Here is a 19010-nt window from a genome sequence, read left to right as displayed (position 1 = left end):
GGGAGCCGGCGGTAGCCGCTCCGGGCGGCCGAGACTCCTCATGCGCGGCGGTACCGCCGGCACGCTCGCGGGGCGGGGCGGCAGACGCCAGCCGGCGGCGCGCGGGCAGCTATAGCGAGGCCCTGCCGGGCACCGCCTCTTGCTCCGCCCCGCAGGAGGACGCCCCGCCCCTTCCGGTGCAGGCGGCGAAGATGGTGGGTCTGGCTCGCTGCGCCGCGGAGAGGGCCTGGCCCGGCGGGTCGGCAGAGCCCGCGTCTCCGCCTTCGGGGCGGCGTGCAGGTTTTCATCCCGCGCAGCGGGCCGGGAGGCTGGCCTGGGCTAGTGGCTGTGGCGGCCCCAGTGGTGACGCTGCCGGCGCTCGCCACTCGGGTCCTGGCGGGGACCCGGGAGCCCGCCTGCCGCCTGGGCCGGGCCTGGCGATGGCGACGGCGGGACGGCGAGCGCCCGGCGTGGTGGCGATGGGCGGCAGCCCCGCTTTGTGGGGCGCGGGGGTTCGCCTGCGGCCGGGGCCGTGGCGGCGAGGGGCGCGGCGTCCTCGGCGCGCGCGGTGCAGGGCTCCTGCCTCCGGTTGTTCGGTTGACGGCTGGCGAAGGGCTGCTCTGTCTCAGCTTTATTTAGCGAAAGGTTTCACTCGCAGCCTGTCCCTGGGAAGAATTGAGCCAGGCCGCGAAGTGGCGATGTGAGGTGCGCCGTCAGCCCCGTGCTCAAAGCAGACAAAGAGGTGTCTGTTTCCAAACAGTTCCTACTGCTAGTGGTGGTGACTAAATGATACCTCGGTACTAAAACCTCTTGAGCTGGTAATGCAACTGACGTTTTGTTGGTACTTTTTACAGGGGACACCGCAAAAGGATGTTATAATAAAACCCGATGCCCCAAGCATGTTGCTTTCGGAGAAGCATGCGGACTATATAGCTTCGTATGGGACAAAGAAAGATGATTATGTATGTATGATTTGTTTCAGTACAGCTCGGAGTTGAGGGTTAGGTGCATGCTCCCAAGCTAATTGTTTCTGGCCCTGCAGCTCAGCGTGTAAAAGAGGTCTGTGATGAGCCTTGGCATGTATTGCCTGAGTATAAATTTGAAGATAATCAGTTTAGCTCTAGAATCACTCTGAGGCCTGAGGAATTAACTACTCGTTGCTTCTTCATCCACTAGAATGCGCAAGGAGTATAGCTGCGTTTACATGTTGCCCCTTTGATGGGACAACATACGGAATCTCACACCAGCACTTCTTTGTGCTTTCTAGGTTTGATGAACACTTTAACTAGCATCAGTTTTATAGTCACAGGTCATCAGATGTAGCCTACAACAGTAGGATTCCAGTTCCAGCAGGTGAAAAAATGTCAATAACTGCTTATGCCTGAAGAAAAGTTGCAGTTACTTTTACTGTCCACAGAAGAACTCTAGGCACTGTTGCTTGTGATTGTTGTTCTTGTGCTTAGAAAGTACTGCATGTAGAAAATAATGTTTATGGGTAGTGTAGGTGATGTAACCAATGTAAGAGAATTCAATATGAAATTTCACTTCTTAGTGCAGCTTTAGATTGTGGCAGTTTTGGCCCTTGGAAGTAAGTTTCATTAAATGTTAGACTTGTTATTTTTGAGACTAGTTGGGGTGGTAATTGGAGTGGTGGTTTGGATGCCAGGATGATAACTGATAATCTGAATTGGTGCCTAACTACTTGTATGTGTTTAATTTGACATGGAGCTTGATGCTTTGAACTAGAAGATAGAGGGGAGGAAGGGAATGTAGTATGTGTAGACATATACACGTGTATGTGCCTGTATGTATGCGTGTATATACATACATGCATGGTGTACAGAGTATTTGAGTGGCTGATACATAGCAAGTTGTTAGTGGGATGGAAGATGGTTGACATGTTACAAACTTTAAGTGTTAACTAATGTATTTTCATTGCTCTATATTGATGATGTGCTTATCTGATTAAGAACTAAAATAATGCACTACTTAGGAATACTGTATGTCGGAGTATTTGAGGATGAGTGGTGTTTACTGGGGGCTGACAGCAATGGATCTCATGGGGCAGCTGCACCGAATGAACAAAGAAGAAATTCTGGCATTCATCAAATCATGTCAACATGAATGTGGTGGAATAAGTGCCAGCATAGGTCATGATCCTCATCTTCTCTATACCCTCAGTGCTGTCCAGGTAAATGTAACAGGGTAATTTTAGAAACATTTGTAATTAATGATTTTGATGATTGCAGATTTACGAGCCAGGTACTGTTGGATCCTGATAGCAAAAACTATTTCAGTACCTTATTAAAAAAATAAAATCTAATGGACAAAACTTTAGGATTTAGCTGTAGCGTTTCCTAAAAAATTGTCAGATTTGGGAACGTGCTTTTAATGATGATTTAATGATGACTGCATTCTTGATACGTTTTGTAACAGTCTTGAAATACTTTTCAGCTACAGGTTTTACTGGAATTTTTTGTAGATAATTTTGGATTTTTATAAATTCTTAGTGTACATTGAGGCGAAAGATACGTATGACCAGAATAAGAGTAAAGTTTTGGATTTTATTTTTTAATGTATATATTACAATTGCTATATATTATAATGTTTATATAAATGTATAATTATGTGTAGTGTGTTTACACTTTAGTACTGTACAAAAGAAACATTGTAGTACTTGGTTCTTGTGTTCCTCAAATCTGCTTTTTTTGTGTATAACTTAAAAATGATACTAGTCTGTTAAGCATTTTATTTATTTATTTGGTGTGTACTCTTCCCCTGAGAAAAAGTAATTCTCAATCTTATTTTTTCACCATAACTATCTCCATTATAGATTTAATTTCTCACTATGTCTTGTGTCTTTTTTTTCCTTTTTTTTTTTTTCCCCCCACTCCCTCTCATGTAAACTATCGTGGAAAAAAAAATACCGAAAAGGCTCAAATGCTTCTGAACAATTGCTTGATTGCTTGCATAATGTATCTCTAGTCTAATCTTATGGAAGAAATATTTAAATGGTGTTACAAATAAATAAGATAGCATTCTGTTTTAGGAAGAAAGTGTGTTGGATTTAAGGTGTTGGATTTGAAACCCTTAGGTAGGACAGGAGAACGCTGTTTTGTTGGGTCGGTGATGAATGTTGGCACGTATTATCTGCTCTAAAGTTGATATTTATCACCACTTTAGCTCTAGAATTACTCTGAGAACCAGGAAACTAAAGTTTCTTTAGGCTATGGTGTTTGAGCTTTTCCAAACTGTCCAGTGGAACTCCTTTCACAAGTTCTAATCCAGTGTAAGGAGAAAGGGGTACAATTAAAGGTTGTTTACTTTTACATATGAGAAATATTAATTCTTAAATAAATACTTGAGGTATTTTCATGTTAACTGAATGCAGCTCTAGATGTGCGAAGCTGAAAAGTTTTAGCAAATGCTGATGTAAAATATTCGTGGTAAACTTAACCAGCATGTCTTAATGAGCATGCATATTCTTAGTGAACAAACACCGTTTAGTCCTGTCTACATATTCAGAATGCATAAAGGGTCATATCACATCTTCCTTTGATCACAATTAATAGTAATTTGTTCAGATTTACTTTTTAAGGAGCATGCTATGATTATATATTTTCTGTTGGAGTTGTACGTTCTTTTTTGCATTTCTGTAAGACTTAAATTTTATCTAACAAGTGAAAGATTCCAGCTAACTCTAGGTGTTCAAAGTCATAGTTGTTGGTATTTTTTCAGGATTGGCACTATACTATTGCTTGGTTTCAACTGCTCTTTCTATAATGCTACTTATAATAAATTCTTAATTACTCTCTTTACAGATTATGCAAGTTATGAGTAAAAACACGAAGCCAACTGGGGCTTGGAAACAGTACTGTTGTTTTTACATGACATTGTGTCATATGGGTTTATTGGTTCAAATCAGTGCTCGCTTGGAAAACTTTGTATTCCCTACTATGACCTTTATTTTTCTTCCAGAATATATTAACTGTATAGTTTGTGTCTAATGATATTGTTCATACTTTTTCTTAATTTATTGCAATTTGGTTCTTTTAATTATATTTAAAAATGGAATGTAAATAAAAATCTTGTAATTCGAAACTAATCATTGCTGACAGGCTTGGACTGTTAAGTGGTATTAGTAACTACCTGCTTAACTTATACTTGCACATATCCCAGTAGCAGCAGTGCACAAACTACAAATTTGTAAGTCTGGGATGTCATTATCCCATTACAAAATTAACCGTATTCAAATCTCTGTTCTACATAATACTAACATAGAAACAAATAAACCTGATCATGCTTTTGAAAGGAGAGCTGGAAGTTGGAAAGTAACAAAGCGTGAAAGAGTTCAACTTGAATTGCCTATATTTTCATTTGAGAATTTCTTTAAGTTTTTAGACAGATAGATGAACTCCAGTGAATGAAATTTTGTTTTGATAAGTCTTACCAAACAGTATTCACAGTCAATTAAAAGAAGTTTTTATAAATCCAAGATTTCTTTTTTTTAAAGAAATAAATTTTTAAAATTTTTGCACCTCTCTGATTGTTACTGTGTCTTTTTTTTCCAGATTCTTATCTTATATGATAGTCTTCATGTTGTTGATGTAAATAAAATTGTTGAATATATACAGAACTTGCAAAAAGAAGATGGATCATTTGCTGGAGACAAATGGGGTAATTTTTAGATCTTTAAAATTTAGTGACTAGGTTGACATGTGTAAGTCTGTGAACTTAAGTTTCCTTGAATGGTCTTTTTGCTTATGTATTGTATGTGAACACTTTTATTTTCTGAGTTATGAAAAAGGAGGTTTTTTGAAGGAAAGAGTTGTGTTTCATTCCTTTCATAAATATTCTAAACTTCAGTTCCATTCTTGTGTTAAAAATAAATTGCTCAGCTTTTAAAGAAGAAAACTTTCGGGCGTTTGTAACTTGGCAGTACTTTGATATACTAGATATGCTATTCCATAAGGAATGTTTTATCCTTGCTATTTAATGGCAGTTAGTTACGATCTTTATCCATGTTGGCTGTGGAAGGATCTTTCACTATATGGGAGTGAGAAAAACTGGTTTTGTACTCATGAACATTTGTTAATACCAATTTTGTTTCTGCACATAAATTATTTATGAACAAAGATGGTATTTTTAAGGTGTAGCATAAATATTTAGTCACTCTAAAAATACTTATCCCCATGGAACACTTAAATTTTAATAAAATGTATTGTATATCACTCATGTTGTTGTTCTGGTAAAATCAGCAATCAAGATCATGGCAGTGTGTATATGCTACTGTAAATGTAGCTGCTATGCTGTGTGTTAAAATGGTTCATAGTTTGCTGCATCCTTTTTGTTAAAGTATTGAAACAAATGTACTGAATGCACAATGGATTTACATTATTTCTGAAAGGCAGTTGGAGTGCAACTGAAGGAGTGTGATACCTGATGTAGTACAGAACAGCACCTTTGTTTTATATGTTTCAGCTTGTGGATTTTTTAAGAAGAAAAGTCTTGTGTCAGTTTGACCAAAAAATTGAATGCTTGTGGCTGGGTTCAATTTTAAAATTTGACTTCAAGTATTAATTGCTCACAGTTTGTGCTAGGAGAGTTGCATTGGTATGGATTATATTGGTATACTGAGCAATCATTCTGCTATAGGTGTAGCATTTTTGGTTTAACTTCCAGCTATACATATGCAAAAGAAAACTTGCAACTTTCATCAGTCTTATGGCTTCTGACCAGATTTAAGGCAGATCAAGAGTTGTGTCTTGAGTATTTTTGAGTCCACTGCTTTGCAATTATCTAGTAGAGCACTACAGATAAACTCTAAAATTATAGTTATTTGTAAATTACCACCAGTTGAATTGATTTGGATATATATCTGACTATACACCACCTCAAAATGAGTTGTTCGCTTTTATGTGCAGTAAACATACAGATCTCTTGAGTTGTAATGTACACTTTCTGAATTACTGAGGAAATAATTCATGGGCTGGAAAAGGAAACAGTATGGGGGCAGGTTTTGGCTGAGTTTTGTTGTTCAGTGTAAAACCTAGTATTTTAACATTTTCTGCCATATTTTCAGTGGTGATTTAAATGTATTTTTTGTTGTTGTTAATAAAAATACTCTTACTTCATTCCCTGTCCCCCCATGTTCTAGGAGAAATAGATACAAGGTTCTCCTTCTGTGCTGTGGCAACTCTTGCACTTCTGGTAAGTCCTAAATCATTACTTGCACAAGTACAGAATCTTCTCTTTGGTACTGCTGAAGTTTCTGTAGTTAATAAGCTTGGTAGAACGTAAAGCGCATTAGTTGCTTTTCTGACTTGCAGGGAAAGCTGGATGCTATTGATGTGGGGAAAGCAGTAGAATTCGTTTTGTCCTGTATGAACTTTGATGGAGGATTTGGTTGTAGACCAGGTTCCGAATCACATGCAGGACAGGTGAGTTTTTCTTCATATGGAAATGTTTCAAGTTAGCAAGCATCGCATACTGCCTATAAATGTTTCTTTACAACATCTATCAGTGATATCAATTGATACACCTTTCTTGTTTCCCAAATGCCTGATTCTAATACCTTAGTTAAAATAAATGAACAAATATATAGATAAATCTGAGAAGACGAGTAGAGACTTGAGAGGTTATAGTCTGGGCAAAAAAAAAAAAAAAATCATAAGGGAACTTAGGACTGTGTTTCAATCTTCACATAGTGATGTTGGAATAGTTAGCACAAGGATTTTTAGAGAATGGGAAATGGGTATTAATGGAGACATTGGACAAGATCTATCACTGTGTCTGCCACAAATCATAATGAAACATAAAGGCCAGTTGTATAATATGTTTGATATTTATCAACTGATGAACTCAAAAATGAGACGTGAACTTTCTCAAGGGGAGGCTTGCTTAATTTTTTGAGGTAAGTCACTTTTAAGATGATGGCTAACTCGGGCATGGGAACATTTTTCATGTTTTGTTACAGGCACTGAAGAGTTTTGCTAGTGACAGTGAGTTCTGAAAAATGCTCAGTAAAATCTAGCTGAGAAGAGAATGCAGTAGTATAACTGGAACAAATTAAGGGATCTCTCAAGGAAGAGAATCTCAATGGCTCTTTCCGGCAGAAAATTTACATTAAAAACTACCTTTCCTATCATTTTTTTTTGTCATGGAAGGGATTATTGCACTTAAGCTGAATTTATGAATAGAAATCAACTTTTAATAAAATATTTTAATGCTGTTGCAATCACCCGTTTTTATATTGTGTGATTATGGTGAGCAATGCCATATCCAGGAGTCACCTCAGCACATAAAAATACTAGAGGTATTTTGTTGAGAAGTGTTGGGTTTCCCCGCCCTTCTTTTTTTTAAATGGGGGGGGGGGGGAACTTTAGCCTGGTACATGTACCTTATCTTATGAATTTTATCTACAGTAGCATTGCCCATATGGTCTAAACAGCTGGACCATGTTCTGCTGTTCAAGGAAGTCAGATTAAGTAGCTGAACCCACTCTGCAGCTGGCATTTCCTTGCGAGTATTAGATTTGTTGTGCATATTCACATACTCATTAAAATGCTGTAAAGGGCAGCTCCTTTGCCTGCACAGTAGTTCAAAAGTTTTCTGGGAATATCACATTTATTTTGCAGTATTCTTGGATGGGCATATCCCTGTTGATGTGTGCTTTTGTTGGGTTGGTTTTTGTTGTCTTTTTGTGCCTGTGTTCTATTGGGAAAAGGCAGTTATGAGCAGGCTTCAGTTGACATTGTGGTTTCTTGCAGTTTGTGCTTGGCTGCTTTCTTAGTGACTGCATGAAATGTGACCAGAGTATGCTGTTGCACTGTAAATGTTGTTTCCCAGGAAAAAATAAACAGGGATTAGTCAATGGACATACACTACATGACGCATTGAAAGTAAGCCTGACATGACTAGATGTACATGGGATTGACAGGATGGTTAATGATCAGGGTTAACCCGTTTCTGCTAGAGAATTCATTTAGTCTTTAGTTTGCTCTCCACAAGCCTTAGGGTAAGAGGCACATACAGGAACAAACCATAGGCTGGATGCAAAATTTTTGTAAAGGCCATATCCAACCTGCAGGAATCAGTTTGTGTACTCTGGCTTGAGAGTCTGTGTTTTTAAAACAAAACTGTATGGCTCTGATCTTTTAGCACTAAACCTTGCGTTAGTGTCTTATATTAGTAAAATCTTACTGTTCTATAATTACATTGTGTAACTGGTACTTTTATACAAAAGCAACTGTAACAGTAACATACTTTTCTAGTAGAAAAGTAAAACTCGTTGAAACTAAAAGTTGAAATGTGTGCTTATTTTGCATTGTGTTTGCATGACTGTATTCCTGCTTTGAGATTTTCCTGCATTTAGTCTGCTAAACTATGCTTAGTTTTTAAATACACAAAAAATTTATGTCTGTAATTTTAGATCTATTGTTGCACAGGATTTCTGGCTATAACAGACCAGTTGCATCAAATAAATGTTGACTTGCTGGGTTGGTGGCTTTGTGAACGTCAGCTACCTTCTGGAGGTCTCAACGGACGACCAGAGAAGGTATTAGGTGGCTTCTTTTGCTTTTCAAACATCAATAGAGATTATTTTTTCTAAAGCTGAAGTACTTCTGGAAAATGTCATGACTTCTATGAAATCTTTAGTAAACTTTTCAAAGAAGTCAGGCCTTCATTTTGATTCTTCATTTTGTCACTAGCAGTTGTCATGCAGTCCTTATCTATGCTTCGTTTCAGTCTGCAGTTTTAGGAAAGTAAACATACTGAAGTATGTCTTGCTGACCACTTGAACTAGTATACTGTTAAATAAGGGCTTGAATATTTTCTGACATTGGGAATGAGCTCTTCTGTAGGATTTGTACAAAAATTACTGTTTTACTGGATGTAAATCCTGGGTGTAATAGTATTTCACATCACACTAGGAAATTGTGTAACCTAGAATAATCTCCACTGGCAAATAGATAATGAAGGAACAGATTTTTTTCAAAAAAAATGAAACTAGTTGATACGAAGTTCTTTGTACTTACTCCTGAAAAAGGTGCTGTGTTTTTTTAGCCACTCTCACAGAAGGTGAATGCTGTTTCAAAAATCAGATTCTTGTGGTTTTGTTTCTTGAAGAAGGGGAGAGGTTTGAAAAGAGACTTTCCCTTCCTGAAGAAGGGAAGTAATCTGAAAAGAGACTGCACCCAGGAACATTATTCTCTCTTACCCCAAAGAAACTCTTTAACTGTTGTTCCTCTGCAAGAGTATTATGGCAGAACACCTAGTAATTTGCAGAATCACCAATAAAATTGGCAACATCAAGTTTAAACCAAAATCAAATAATAATCTGTTTCTCTGCTTGCCAGTTACCTGATGTATGTTATTCATGGTGGGTGCTAGCATCTTTGAAGATGATTGGTAGGTTACATTGGATTGACAGAGAGAAACTGCGCTGCTTTATTTTGGCTTGCCAGGATGAGGAGACTGGAGGATTTGCTGACAGACCAGGAGATATGGTAAATAATCCTTTACTAAATAAAATATACTTAACTGAAAATGGCAACTGAAAATTGCAACTGAAAATGTAAGTTTTCTTGTTTGAGTGTAACTCAACTCGTGATCCAGGTGTGTTTTGCAGAGCCTGTGTTCTACTTTGAAGGAAAGAATAGGGTGGAGTTGCTTTCGAAGGCTTACTTGGGGAGCACATGTTTTATATTGCACTTGTACTAGAGTATCCCCCACTGAAGTCAGTTGCCATTTCTTACAAGTTGTGGTTTGGTTCCCATTACACATACCACACAAATTGTTTCTCACACGACCACTTGGAAGATCTCTGTAAAAATCCTGTGTTTGGTGATGGTTTTTGGGGGATGTGTCGGGTTTTGGGGGGCTTGTTTTGTTTTGTAAAATGATATGCAAGCTAGAGTCCAGTGCAGGTTAAGTAGTCTTCAGTTGTCTTGGTGGTTTTGCCTGATCTAGATGAGTTGTAAGTTTTTAACAAGAATCCTTATATGCTAACTTTTGTTCTGTGCCAGCCCAGCCACTGAATGAATCCTCTCACTGGCATTTGTCTAGATGAGGGAGGAAGAAGCTTTTTTGATAACTTTATGAAGAGGCTGGTGGTATGGATTTTCTGCTTGGTTGAGAGAGCAGTTACGGTTTGGCTGGTCTGTTCTCTGGTTTCAAGCGGAAATAATTGAGATTGTCCAGGCAAAATGACATATGAAGTTTGTATCTTTCAAGGGTGCTGGACAGATAAAACTAAAAGTATTATGAGACCTCAGTGTAATTCCTATAGAACACTTGGCTGCTTATTTTTCAACAGTCAGAGGGAAGTCTTAGCTGTTTTTACTGTAGCTGACCGTGTCTTCTTTCTCCACAAATGCATTAAAAACTGAAGTAGCTTTCCATTTCTTTGCAAGCCGATACGTTATTCCCACTTGAGGGAGGGGGGGAAATCTCTTTATTCTGGTCTGTCATTTGGAAACTGTTGTGGTGCTGTTAAAATGAGAAGGTTTTTGTATTTCTAAGGAGGTCACAGAAAGACTTTTTCCCCTTTCCAGAATTCTCCAAGAAAAACCTAACACTTAAAGTCTTAATGCTTTTCTGGCTTTGAGATTAAAATTGAGCTATTGAACTATTTTTGTCTTGCTAGGAGAGCAACTTTGCAGAGCCTTTTCTCTATATCTAATGCAGGCACCCTTGGAAGAGTTTTTGCCTATTATGTTAGCAGTTATTTCATATTATTTTTACCTGCCATCCATTGCTGAAGTGGGCACTGCCATAGAAACGTTGACCTCCACAGGTTTTTGCTTTGTTCTTGTAGAAACTCATTCCTAACAGACCCTGTTGTTTTGGGTTTTTTTTTCTTTTTTTGGGGGGGCAGAGAGGGTTGTGGTGTTTCATTTGTTTGTTTGGGTTTTTTTGCTTTTGGTTTTTTTTGTGGGCTTGGGAGGGGTTTTTTGGTTTGGTGGTTTTGTTTGTTTTTTGCTTTTGGGGTCAGTGCGTGTTTCTCTCTTTTTTTTTTTTTTTTTTAAATCTGGATTCTAGTCTTTGGATTTGACATTGTGATTGTATTTCAGGTTTTGAACACTTGACAATAAGACAGCTCTGTCATCCTTTTTTAAGTTCCAAGCAGCTAGTTCTCAAGAACTTAGTAGCTGTGCTTATTAGCTCTTAGTTGTAGTTCAGCAGGTTTTTCCTTTTTTATTTGCTTTAAAGAAAATTGCAGAAGGGAGCAGACAACATAGCAGGAGATACATCTTCTAGGAATCTGGGTTTCCCTGAACATACGTACTGTTCATCAAGAGGTTGAATCTGTAATTTCATTTGCACACTTCCCATTGGGGACCATCTCCCCTTCTGGGCCTGTCTATTTGTACAAGGAAATTCTGTCTTGCCATTCCTGAAGTGTACTGTTTATTATTATTATTTTGCTCTGTACTTGTTTATTTTACCTCTCCTCTAATGACCACACACTCATTCTGGGAAGGAGCAAGTAAACATACGTCTGAGCTTTGACCACACCTGTAATGTGGCTGCCAAACCATTGAGGAGCAAGACTTGCTATGGTAGTGCAGTTTGAACCTTCTAGGCTGTGATCAATGGTTGGAGATCCTGTATATGGCTATAACATGGTAATTCAGCTTAGTTTACTGCAGTATGGAACCCTTGTGATAAGATCCAGAAGTTCCACTAATGCAAACAGGATAGACGTTGCACCAGACAGCACAGGTACTTTTGAATAGGATTTTGTAGAATGGCAAATTAACTCCACTGACAGGATGCTTATGTTATGAGACTTCATAGTCTATTGCAGTTATGTGGCGATACATGGTTTTAGGAAAGGTTTGTATAGTGAAGGAATACTTGGATACCAAATAACTGCTCCTGTCTCTTCTGGGTTTTTTCTTCCTTGTATTTTTTCCTTTCAGTTTTCTTAGCACAGTAGGTTGCTACTCCTCTCTCAAGATTTTACAGCACTGTATTCAGAGACAATTAAAGAGCATTATAATGTTGCTGAAGAGCAAATGGGGAATTTATGGAAGTGGTACTTGTAGATGATCAAATGTACTTTCAAAATTTTTATTATCTTTGCTTCTGCTACCCTATGACATTGCGTGCTAATGGAGACACGTGAGTGCTTCCTGCCAAATTCAGAGTTGAAAATCACCTTAGCAGCAGACAACTGACAATGATCTCTGAGTAAATCATAGTATTGTAAACGCATGGTGTGGAAATCGTCTTGCCTGTCAACTCATGTCAGCACAAATGAAAGTTTGTTCAGTTGCATTGTCTTCTCCAGCCATGGAGATTTGCAGTTCTCTTGCTAGCAAACAAAAGCCTCATTCCATACAAATGAAAAGCTGATTGACTTTTGGAAATGGACACAAACTTTCTTTCTTCTCCCAGGTGGATCCGTTTCACACTTTATTTGGAATTGCTGGATTATCTTTATTAGGAGAAGAACAAATTAAGGCCGTCAATCCCGTCTTCTGTATGCCAGAAGATGTCCTTCGAAGAATAAACGTACAGCCTGAGCTTGTGAGCTAAGACTTGTAGAGACAAAAGGTTGATATACCCAGTTGCTTTGGTTTTACTGATTTAAGTAATCTCATCTCTGAAACTCTTAGCATATTCTTTGAGATGTGTTTACATTACAAAAGTAAAGCAATAGCTTTACCGTGGGCTTTGTCACTTTGTAAACTGTATCAGAACAGGCTTGCTCTAATAATCTGAGTGTAACATGTTCTTTGGTTGTATATAAGAGATATAGAAACATTTCTAATCTGTATCTAAATATATGGGCCTTTGCATTTTTTTAAATAATCAAGTCAAAGCAATAGTGTGAATGCTTAATTTTGTATTCCTGTGATATCAATCATGCTAGCATCTGTCTTTACACAAGCGTGTTTTGATGGTGGATCACACAAAGCACTTTAAAAGAATATGAAAAAAAAAAACCCCAAACAAAAACCCTACTTAAGCCATGCACTTAATGCCACACACTTGTATATTTAATTCTTCCTGTTTATGTTTGCCATCACTTTTATGTATTGAGAAATGAGCTTTTTCTTCTGATAGTAATTGATACCAGTGAAAAAAAAAATTATGGTCCCATTAAGTATGTAAATGTCTTCATTTATGGATGAGTCCCTTAGGCAAAATTTTGCTGATATTTGAAATAGAGCATATCTTGAGTATGTATAGTGACACTTGCTAACATTAAGCATTCTAGAGAAGGTCTCTATAGGACAGTAACTTGTAACTGAATATGAAGTTGATCCTAAATTTGTTGCTGGGTTGAAATCCTGCTTTCGTAGCTTTTAAGACAATAATTGCCAACACTTGATTATGGTGTAATTGAGAATAAAACTAGCCATGGAAAATACTTGTTCTCTGAAGGATGAAGTCCTCTTTGTCTTCACAGAAGCCCTAAAATTGCCTCTTAATTTACATTCCACACACCCTGGCTAAGACTGAATGGTATTTCAGTTGAAATACACAGTAAAAGGTAATCGTGAAGAGGAGGAAATCTTTGACTGTACTTATGCTTGAGGAAGGTCTAAAGTTGTTTCAAACAGTTTTAAAAGCTAGCTGGTTAGTTTTACCCAGCCTATTCGTGTTAGTAGGGTGTAAGCTAGAACTGGACAAAGTAACTTTTTGGTAGACCTTTACTTGTAGAGAATTTCAAAGTGAGAATGTGTCTTTTGAATGCTCAAGTATTGCTAATGAATTTTTTAAGCCTTCCCTACAGGCTTTCAGATAAGGTAAAAACCTTATTCTCTTTAGCTGTCCACTTGCCTGATGAATTCTTTGGTCAAAGCCTGGAATTAATTTTTTTCAAGGTTTGGAAAAAAGTTACAGTAGGCTTTGTGTTGAGTGTGAGGGAATGAGAGCACTGATCAGGTTTTATCTAACTGTAAAGTTTAACAGAAATTTAAAAATAAGTTTTTCTCATTCCAGGTTACCTTTGCAAGTGCCACTTCTTTTCATCTAAGGAAACACTGTTCAGTACATAGGAATTTGCTGTTTTTTCCATGTTGTGTAGACAAAATAGAATCCTCTTCAGAATTTCTAGTCTAGTATAGACTGAGACACCCTGGGAATTAATATGTGGGTGATACTGCATGACAGTGTAGAACATTTCACTGTAGGTTGAAATCCTATTAATATTATTGGAGTTTTTCTCTGAAGAAGGTCTGATCAACTTCATTTGCTAAGTCAGCTGTGATTTGTAAAGGTCTTATAAGATTATAGGTTAAAAAAGGGGTGAGTATGTGCACAAACTAAAAACTTCTTAAGAATATTCTTCCATTCTTTGCATCAGCTTTTTAAAATACTGTATTTGTAGAAAGAGTCATCACAATTTTTCTTACACAAACAAAATCACCATTTTTGTTAAATGTACTGTGAAAAAAAAACTAGTTGCTCAGTGTGTCTATGTTAAGACTTAGTCATTTTGGTGCAGAATACATTGTTACCATCTACCTCTATTTTGTTAGAAGTACTGATAAGAATTTTTTTCTTAGCTTATGTAGTTAGAAACTTTGCAGTAATTAATCTGCTGTTCTCAGTTGTCAGTTACAGGTCCTTTATTAAAGGCTTTCAGAAATTTGTACTTTCATAATTTTTTTTTTTCCATGGAAATCTTTATATGGTAAAATCCTGACATTATCTTAGTACTTGATCTTAAGTACTGTTGTGTAGCCAGTGTTCCCAGCAATAAATTTTGCAAGAAGCTGTCTGAGAATTTGCGAAAGAATAATGAATAATTCAGGTACATAAAGTTGTGTGTCTGTAGGTATGTTTATTAAAAGAAAATCTGTGTGTGTGTGTGTGTGAAATCAACAGCCATTCTATCACCTTCTAAGAACACGGTCAAGTCCAGAGGTATGGGCTTTATTCCAAAGATGCTGCCTTTCAGTTTTGTTGAGACAGCCTGGTAGGCGAATGCAGCCTTTTGAACTGTGACCATAAGAAAGGAAGGTGGACATTCCTTTTGTTTCTGCTTTTCTTGCCATACACTTAAATTTGTGTCAGAAGAGGAGAGAAGGCCTAACATCAGCTTCAGGAGTCTGAATGCATATGGAAAGCTCAGTGTAGGACTTGAAATTCAGGACAATGGCAGTAACTGGAATTGGTACCTGCTGTCTTCCATCTTTTGCTCTGCAGTGAGACTGAAGTTTCTGATGCTCGAATTTTTAAAGCTGTCTGATGGTGCTCAGTGCTGAGAGCACGTGCCTGTTCTGAGCTAGGAGGCTGGGGGCAATGCCTTTCGGGTGTCAGCTGACAAGCTGCAACTGTTAGAATTTCTCTTGTGAAGCTGAATAGCCATCAAAACTACAACTGTCCTCACAGAGTTGCTGACTTTGGTTTGGAGTGGTTTTTTTAATGCAGAGGTATTAAATTCCAGAGTCAAAATGTTGTCTAGTCAAAATGTTAATTGAAACAGTTTTAGTGGTGTATATTACATGCTAGTATACAAAGCAGCAGTACAGTGTTCTAAAACATGCATAGAAGGACATATATTGAAGACAGCTCTAGATGTAAACAAGCTTTATGGTTTTTATTGGGATCTTTTGGTATCTAAACTCTGGAGCAGGGGGAAAAACCTCTCTGAAGCTCCTGCTGAAACAGGAACATCCTGTTGAAGAATGAATGTGGGACAAAATAAGTTTGAATGCTTTAGTCCTGTTTTAAAGAGCATAGCAGACCCTTTCTTTGCGTTCCGGCATCGCCCTTCTATTGTCCGTCATTGCACATTTATAATGGAACGTGTTGCATGCCCAGCAACTCTCTTTACTGTTGTATCATGTACAGCTGTCCCAGTAACTGCCGCTTTCCAATTTGTTTTCCTTGACCGCAGAACCCCATCTCGGCACGGGGGAAGCGGAGATGCGGCCCTATGCCACCGGCCCGGCGGCGGGCGGGAATGAGCGGAGCGCCAGCCGCTTCCCCCTCCGCCTCGGGAGGCGGCCGCTCGGTCGCGGTGTGGGTGGGAGGCTTGTGCGCATGCGCGGGAGGGCCGCGTTTCCCGCCATTTTGAGAGGAGGCGGTGCTGGCGGTTGTGGGTGCGCCTCAGGCGGTGCCCGCGGTGAGGGGGGCGGCGATGCTGAAGCAGGGCAGCATGGTGGACCCCTGCGGGCGGGCCGCCGCCTCAGAGTCCTGTACGGGCCGCGGCTCTTCCACGTCGGGGTTGGGCGGGCGAGCGGAGCAGGCACCCCGCTATACCTTTGGGCTGCTGCAGACGCCGCGCAGCACGGCGGACAGCACCGGCGACTTTTCCAGCGGCGGGGTGAGGCCGGGTAGCTCGAGCGGGGAAGGCCTCGCTCCCAGCCGGGCTGCCAAGGGTAGCAGGGTGAAGCCGTCGGTTCCCGGAAGAGGAGGTGGGGTGCGACATTGCCATCTCTGCCCGGTTTATCCCTTTCTTTTATCCTGCTGCCCTCTTTGCTTGGGTCGGGCTTCGAAAGAGCTGTTACAAGTGGTACTTGTACTGAGAAGGGGGCAGCAGCATCTCTTCGTCCTAGCGACCTCTTTTTTTTTTTTTTTTTCGTTCAGCCCATCGGAACAATAGTAGTCGTTCCTCGCACTTCCTTAAATAATTTTTTATTATTTTCTTTATGTAATCTTCATAAATGCCACTATATGAGTTCCCTGCTGGGGCCAATAAACTGGTTTGAATTGCAACACAGTATTTGCTTTACTAGCGACCGGAACCACGTTCAGTTGGTTATGGATTTTGGTTTTGTGTTTGGTCTTTTGGTTGGTTGGTTTTGAGGTTTGGTTTTTTTCGGTTTGGTTTGGGTTTTTTGCCCTGGCCTTTGAAATAGTTTTAAGTGCTGTTATGCTTGATGTGCTGTAAGAATGTTGTGGGCCTATAATGTAACACTGCTGTTTGCCATCCTTTACATAAAACTGCTGTTAACGCCAGTCTCCTGGCTCTCCCCTGAGGACGAGACCCCTCAACAGCTCCTGCCTACTGAACATGTGTGCATCAACCAGTTCATAAGACTTGGTCCTACTATCAAAGTCTGTATCTTTGCAGGCAGAAAAAAATGGTTCAAATTGTATTTTTTCAGTGGAAAAACTATCAAAAGAATTGGAAATTCTTTTAATACTTGCTGAAATGCATTCTGAAGTACATACATCTCCATTATGCATAAATTGGCAAGAAAGTAACATGGTTTTGGGTAATGTGTATGATCAGTCATGAATCATTAAAAAAAAAAAACAACAAAGAAACAAAACTTAGAATGCTAATTTGAGTAAGGGATAACTTAAATGTTGGTTTTAAAAAATACCTGTAGATGATTTGGTTCATCTGGTCTTTCAGATTATGCTTTTCCCCATGTTATGCCAGATTCAGAACGCTCTAAGATAATAAATAGCAAAGTCTTGTCTGCCAAACTTCTGAGTGAACTTATGCCAAAATCTAAGCAAATGCTATTTTAAAAAATAATTTACATGCATTGCAATGCTGATTTGTCCACTCTTTTTAAAAAAAATTACAGTCTGAACTAATAATTTTTTTTAGCTGTCACAGTTTTGTAAGATTCAAACAGACAAACAAAAAAACCAAACCAAAAGGAAAAAAACCCAGTACTGTAAATATTTTTGTACCAACCATGAGAAAATGTCATGCAGTTAATGGGTCATCTGAGAGCAATACTGAAGTATTTTGTCTTGTAGATCAGTTTTTAGTGTAATAGAAGGAACAGAAACATTTGGTTTCGCATGTCTCAATACCTGGAATTTTGTAAGTTTTAAGTGGAAAAACTCTTTATATTTTAATTCGTTTTTAATCTTAAGAAGCAATTATCCAAGCTAGATTAAGGATGTGATGTTGTTTTTAGTCATCTCAAGAGAACTGGAAAGAAGTAAAATACTTTAAGTTATCAAAACTAAAGAATGATCTGAGAAAAAGAGATTTTGCAGGACTTAAAAAGGTAGATGAATCTTAAGATACACGTGTAAAAGAAACCGCAGATAACAAAGACGTCCCAGCTTATTGCATGACTTCTAAGAGTTGAACTCCATAAATTCAAAGTGATATCATTCTCAAATGGAGGAATTTTTGCGCATGGTTCTTTGTTTTCTCTTACTGTACTTTTTTAAAAAAGAATGCTCAGCTTTAAAAAAAAAAAAAAAAATTGTCATAAATGTGTGCAGGTTTAGATATAGATTTTAAAACTGATGAGCAAATGCAAGATAGAGCTGACTTACAGCATTCTTTCATAAATCTACAATTCATTAGAATATGAAATTATGCATTGTAAAGTGACTTCTGTTGCATTATTTCAGTCCAACAATGTAAACAAAGAATTTTACTGGCACTGCAAGTAGTGTCATTGTGGAAAATAACCATATTGATACAAGCTTGTTTTCAAAACAGGCTGATTTTTATTTCATTTTATACTTTGGAGAGCTTTTATAGAATGATATTAAAGGTTATTGCTTTAATTGCTATTTCTATTTCCAGTAAGAAGAACAAAGTTTTCTAAGCTATATATTTATATATTGCTTTCTGACTAAGAAATGATTCAAATCTTTTTTTTTTTTTTCCATTTAAATGATAACACAGTTTATTGTGTCTGTTTTCAAAAGTTAATTTTTTTTCCCCCTCCCCTCAGAATCATATTTTGGGGACAAAAGTTCTTATGTAGAAAATGCTAGTACATTGAATCTCACGAGTTCTTCTTCTGTGCGAGGCCTGAATAGCACGTATATAGGAAAAACGCCCCTCTCTTCTGGTAGATCTGTTTGCAGAAGCCATACCCCTCTTATGGGATATTCAGGTAAGATTAATAGCTCTTAAAGGAAGTAGCCCCACTTACATTTCTAACGTTAATTTATTAAACATACTTTATTTTTTAGTGTGATACAGTAAGATACTGAAATATATTCAAAACACAAAACGTAATCTGTTTTGTACTACAGGATGTCTGCCAATGAAAGATGCACCCATAGGGGAAAATACTACTTTAGATATTGAATTGATGTTTTGGTATTGCAACCTCTGGTCACTTACTTGGCAT

General features: G+C 38.4%; 2 protein-coding genes across 5 annotated transcripts in view; both read left to right on the top strand.

Moving 5' to 3' along the window:
* The first annotated feature begins 152 nt into the window (after positions 1–152).
* RABGGTB (Rab geranylgeranyltransferase, beta subunit) lies at positions 153–18685 on the top strand. Of its 4 annotated transcripts, none has more exons than XM_010561485.1 (9): positions 153–194; positions 834–941; positions 1973–2170; positions 4551–4656; positions 6137–6189; positions 6309–6419; positions 8411–8536; positions 9339–9488; positions 12385–14276. In XM_010561485.1, the coding sequence occupies exons 1-9, from the start codon at positions 192–194 to the stop codon at positions 12523–12525; spliced, it is 996 nt and encodes a 331-aa protein (XP_010559787.1). In that variant the 5' UTR covers positions 153–191; the 3' UTR covers positions 12526–14276. The 4 variants fall into 4 exon arrangements, with proteins under 4 accessions (XP_010559787.1, XP_010559786.1, XP_010559788.1 ...); XM_010561484.1 differs by lacking the exon at positions 153–194 and adding an exon at positions 18606–18685 and having other exon boundaries at positions 536–941; positions 12385–12543; XM_010561486.1 differs by lacking the exons at positions 153–194; positions 12385–14276 and adding an exon at positions 11907–12357 and having other exon boundaries at positions 536–941.
* The window catches only part of MSH4 (mutS homolog 4), a 33513-nt gene continuing 30611 nt past the window's right edge, over positions 16109–19010 (top strand). The window contains exons 1-2 of the mRNA XM_010561489.1: positions 16109–16361; positions 18606–18770. Of these exons, the coding sequence (XP_010559791.1) occupies positions 18758–18770 (13 nt within the window). The 5' untranslated portion in view covers positions 16109–16361; positions 18606–18757. The remainder of the gene's footprint in view (positions 16362–18605; positions 18771–19010) is intronic.

Source organism: Haliaeetus leucocephalus, unplaced genomic scaffold (assembly GCF_000737465.1).
Source record: "Haliaeetus leucocephalus isolate CR32 unplaced genomic scaffold, Haliaeetus_leucocephalus-4.0 Scaffold147, whole genome shotgun sequence".
Classification (NCBI taxonomy): Eukaryota; Metazoa; Chordata; class Aves; order Accipitriformes; family Accipitridae; genus Haliaeetus; species Haliaeetus leucocephalus.
Note: the sequence above shows the minus strand (reverse complement) of the source record. Positions and strands in the feature narration are given on the sequence as shown.